Here is a 5,319-nt window from a genome sequence, read left to right as displayed (position 1 = left end):
ACCAAAGGGGCCATTGTGCTTTTTTTGCGCCTGTAATGGGAAGCATCTTCACAGCCCCGCTTTGTTTAGCGGAAAGGTCAGTGCTGTTGGACAGTCTGCGGCTGTGTGGATGCATGGCTTGAGGAACCCGTGATAAGAAGAAAGGAGCGTCAGCGCAGAGTGCCGATGCGTATGTGGAACTGTTGCGGCTTGGAATTGAAGCAGATTTATGTGGAACAGGGGATGTGAGATAATCTCTTTTCGTCAATGGATGCTACAGCTGCATGTTTGCTTTCAACATTTAGCTTGTAGTCGACGTGCACATTCCACCATGATGTCCCTGATCCACTGGTGGAAAGACGCTTTGATACTCTCCTCTTTCATCTAGAACTGCTTCATGTCATCACAAAGAGGGTACTGCAAGTCCTGAAGAATGAATGTCTCTCTGTGTCTTTGTTTTGTCATATTGTCTCTATGCTGTCATATTATTTAGTTTTTTTTTTGTTATTTTGACTTCAAGACGGCGCCGCGAGTGGCTGCCTTTCCAGCAGCTCATGTGTTTTGTTTTTCTACTTTCATTCCTTTCATCACTTTGCTGCTGTGAGGTGTAAATTTCTCCACTGTGAGACTAATAAAGGCATATCCAATCCAAAAACAGTTTATTGTACTTTTTAATGCCTTTTAAATTACTAATTTCATGTTTGTATTTGATCATGTAACTTGTTTCACTATCCTTTCGGTGCAATAAGAAATGAAACGAAAAACAAATTTGCAACCCCAATGTAATTGCCAGATAAACTAACAGTTGGCTACGCGTCTTCTATTTCTTCTTCTACTTCTCCACATTCTTCTTCTTTTATGTTTATTGGCAGCGCGGGCGCCCATGTGCTTCTGTGCTGCGTTTTATAGGCCAGTCTTGGTACGACAACGCATATCGTCATACACCTTCGTTGTACACTACGCATAATTAAAGCACTAAACATACGTTCACCATTTTCTCATGATAAAATCGAACACGGTTATTTAAAAAATGTCATGGATGCCGAGTGTCCCCATTTGTTTGTGACAACTCCCCAAATGCGATAGTGCAGCTTCCTTTTCCTCCACTCGGTGTCGCTGGTTTAGCAGCTAGCTGGGCTGAAAGCTAACCGATTTTTGTCAATAGGGCTCCGGGCCGGCATTTGGAAATGTCTCCGGAAGTGTCACAGCGACAGCAGACCGTCCTACGAAGAATTTGATTTGTAATATGTTTCCAACAGCCGCAAAGCGGGGTGTTTTTGGTCTTGTTTTGTTTTTGACTGCGATGAGATGAACTAAAGGACACATTATTCGCGGAAGGCTGGTGGAACTCTTAGCCGCCTTATGCTAGCTAGCTCGGTGTCATTATCCTCGTTTGCCAGCTCGGTAAATATTGCCCACCTCTTCAGGACTTATTTTATGCCTTTATATTTTTGGGCGACAACAAGAGGAGCGTGAGATGGATTGCTTAATATTTCATTCCAGCCTTCGACACTGAAGTTTTTCGTGGGCTAACAACGACCGCATTGTTTCCCTCCTCCGCCCTCCCTTCATGTTTGAAATGGAGACCCATGTTTCGTGCCTTTTCCCTGAGATCCTGGCCATCATCTTCAGCTACCTGGACGTGAAAAACAAGGGACGGGTGGCCCAGGTGTGCGCGGCGTGGAGAGACGCGTCCTACCACAAGTCAGTGTGGCGGGGGGTGGAAGCCAAGCTGCATCTACGCCGTGCGAACCCTTCCCTCTTCCCCAGCCTGCAAGCGAGGGGCATCAAAAAGGTCCAGATTCTCAGCTTGAGGCGCAGCCTGAGCTACGTGATCCAGGGCATGCCCCACATAGAAAGCCTGAATTTGTGTGGCTGCTTCAACCTGACAGACAACGGGCTGGGCCATGCCTTCGTGCACGACATCCTGTCTCTGCGCGTTCTCAACCTGAGCCTGTGCAAGCAAATCAGCGACTCAAGCCTGGACCTCATTGCTCGGTACCTGAAGAATCTGGAGGTGCTGGAGTTGGGCGGATGCAGCAACATCACCAATACGGGGCTCCTCCTGGTGGCCTGGGGATTGCGCCGGCTCAAGAGTCTCAACCTGCGCAGCTGCCGCCATGTGTCAGACGTGGGCATCGGGCACCTGTCAGGCATGACGCGCACTGAGGCAGAAGGCTGCCTCGCGCTGGAGAAGCTGACGTTGCAAGACTGCCAGAAGCTCACCGACCTGTCACTCAAGCATGTAGCCAAGGGCCTCGGCGGGCTTAAGATGCTCAACCTGAGCTTCTGCGGCGGTATCTCGGATGCCGGCATGATTCACGTGTCCCGCATGAGCCAGCTCGGCAGCCTCAACCTGCGCTCGTGCGACAACATCAGTGACACCGGCATCATGCACCTGGCCATGGGCTCGCTGCGTCTGTCGGGCTTGGACGTGTCCTTCTGTGACAAGATCGGGGACCAGAGCCTGGCGTACATGGCGCAGGGCCTCTACTGGCTCAAGTCGCTGTCGTTGTGCTCGTGCCATGTGAGCGACGACGGCATCAACCGCATGGTGAGGCAGATGCACGAACTCAAGACGCTCAACATTGGACAGTGCGTGCGAATCACCGACAAGGGCCTGGAGCTCATCGCCGACCACCTGACGCAGCTGACGGGCATCGACTTGTATGGCTGCACCAAAATCACCAAAAGGGGTCTGGAGAGGATCACGCAGCTTCCCTGCCTCAAGGTGCTCAACTTGGGTTTGTGGCAGATGACAGACAGTGAGCGTGTCAGGTGAAAACAACTTTCCATGGATAGCAAACTATTGAGGGCGAGGGTGGCGAGATGTTTGGCAGTTCTCGGTTCTAATCTCGAGTCCGTCCCTCACCCTTTGCATTTGTTGTCTCGGGGTACGCCGGCTCCCTCGCACATTCCAAAACATGTTAGCTTCATCCTCCATATGTGGGAGCGCTTGTTTGTCTACACTTGTGTCCCCCTGCGATAGTCTGGCCACCGCTCACTCTCCTGTGACGAGGCATGGGCTATATTCTGATGGAATGATAACCACCAGCAAATACATGATATCATCGCCGCTCTAAAATGTCCTTTAAAAAAGATTTTGCAGTCAAGCCAAAACTATCGATTAGATTTTCAAAATTGATTTGATTGACCTTTCACTTTGACAGATTTTTCATTCAGTTAAGCATTTCATACATAATTTAACCAAATGCAATAAAGCATATATGATTAAAATAGTTATGTATGCTTTATTGAATATAACATGTTCATTCAATAATAATTCCAATGAATTCCTAACACTGGGCAGGCTGTGTAAATAAAGTGGCCAATACGCAAAGTAACCTCAGTGCATTTACATTCCTGACTGTTACAAAGTTTTGCTTCTCGCTGTCTTAGTATTTTTAATGCCTCCGAGTGTTTTGGCACTGCTTTAAGTGCTTCTGCCATGTTGTCTTGATATGCTCCTCTCCCATCGTGATGAGATGTTGCATGATGCTACAAGTCACATAAATTCATGGGGAAAATGTATCGAAATGATAGAGTTGTGGTTTTATGAATCGATATTGAGCTAAGACAGACATTTGATTTGATTAAGCGATTAAAAAAAATGTAGTCCTAATAAAAACACTCTTTTGTTTTCCATTGATCACAATCTATTCTCTTTTCAAACAAAATATAGAGTATATAGTGTAGAAGTAATGTTTACCTTATTAACGTTCAAATAAGTAATTGACATTTTTCTTCTCTTAAATCTTTTGAGTAAGTGGCCCATCACTCTATTGTTAAAGTATAACAGTGGGCTACTCGTGTTGTTTTTCAGCTGCTGGCACTTTTTTTTTATTCTCCAAAAAGAAGGATGACCTGGTTACTCGTGACACCCAGTAACACGATTGAAACCAACCATGAGATTTTGAAACCGTGTAAACCGTCACACCGATAATCAGCCCATGCCGACCTGTGACCCAGAAGCGTTATTAAAAAAAGGCATGTTTTTTCAGGAGCACATCAGGTTAATGGTTAGCGCATCTGCCTCTCAATCAAATGCTCAGGGTTCAAATCTCAGCTCTGGCCTTCCAATGTGGAGTTCACGTGTTCTCCCCACGCTTACGCAAGTTAATTGAAGACTCTCAATTGTCCACAAGTGTGAACGTCAGCTTATTTGTCTACACCAGGGCTGCCCAGGTCCAGTCCTCGAGAACCCTTATCCAGCCTGTTTTAGATGTCCACTTCCTCCATTCTCCTCATTCAAACAATCAGCTCACTGGCGAGCATTCCCAAAGCCTGATAACAATCCCCATCATTTGAATCAGATGTGCTGGATAAGTGAGACGTCTATAACAGGACCGGACAAGGACATCCCTGGTCTACAGTGCATGTGCCCTGCGATTGGCTGGCAACCAGTCCAGGATGTGCCCTCTCCCCTCTCTCACCTAAAGTTAGCTGGGATTGGTTGGAGCAACTTAATCATGCGTACAGTTGTTTAGCTACTTCTCCCGCACAGACACAGCAGTGCCTACAGCTCAGTATTCGATGTTAACGTTGCATATTTTTGCAAATTCTGCCCTTGGTACAAACTTTTTTAAACATTGTAATAATAACAATAGGTCGGCACTTTCATTCTTAGGCTGGCATAGCTACTGGAATTTGTACTTCTTTTTTTGGCGGTTGTATTTTTTAACAAGCAATATTTTTGTATGGAATAATTTTGTACTTCAAATTGAAGTTGTTCATACATTGTGTAAAATGTGGCGGCTATGTTCAAAGAGGACAACAAACGAAATGAAAATTCACGATGCCACAGAACTGCGGTCTCGTGGCTGACGGTTATATAGGCTTTATGCAACAAAGAAGCAAAAAAAAAACTTCAGTGGATTTTTCTTATGCGGAGCTTCCAACGATAGTCTTGAGTATTTGTTAAAAAAAGTAACAGTAATTTAAGATGTTTTATATTCATACTGTAGTGATATTTATGAATAAAGATGGAAATATGTTTCTCTTGAATCTCGCATCTGTGTAGTTTTTGAAAAATATGAACACACCGACAGGGGCATTTTATAGAAAGTTTTCATCCTAGTTTGAAGCCTGAAATGTTTCAAATTCTTTATAGAAAGTCATTTGTAGTATTATGTTCTAGTATTTACAGTACTTTTATTTTTTTCAAGGTCTTTGTGTTGGTGTGTATGTAGATATAGCTCGATAGATCTAGATAGATATACAGTATAGATATTGAGATCTCTAGAGGGGAGTGTGAACATATATGGAGATATCTTTGTGGAGCGATAGATATCTATCAACAGATAGGTATCTATGTACAGAGAGCGATTCAACAAAAGCAAA

General features: G+C 44.9%; 1 protein-coding gene across 1 annotated transcript; it reads left to right on the top strand.

Moving 5' to 3' along the window:
- Positions 1-1,121: 1,121 nt before the first annotated feature.
- LOC148898077 (F-box/LRR-repeat protein 14-like) lies at positions 1,122-4,983 on the top strand. The gene has a single exon (XM_088997083.1). The coding sequence runs from the start codon at positions 1,550-1,552 to the stop codon at positions 2,759-2,761; it is 1,212 nt and encodes a 403-aa protein (XP_088853209.1). The 5' UTR covers positions 1,122-1,549; the 3' UTR covers positions 2,762-4,983.
- Positions 4,984-5,319: the final 336 nt, after the last annotated feature.

Source organism: Hippocampus bargibanti, linkage group LG05, assembly GCF_051943395.1.
Source record: "Hippocampus bargibanti isolate YZ-2025 linkage group LG05, ASM5194339v1, whole genome shotgun sequence".
NCBI lineage: Eukaryota > Metazoa > Chordata > Actinopteri > Syngnathiformes > Syngnathidae > Hippocampus > Hippocampus bargibanti.
The sequence above is the reverse complement of the archived record's forward strand: the minus strand, read 5'-3'. Positions and strand labels throughout refer to the sequence as shown.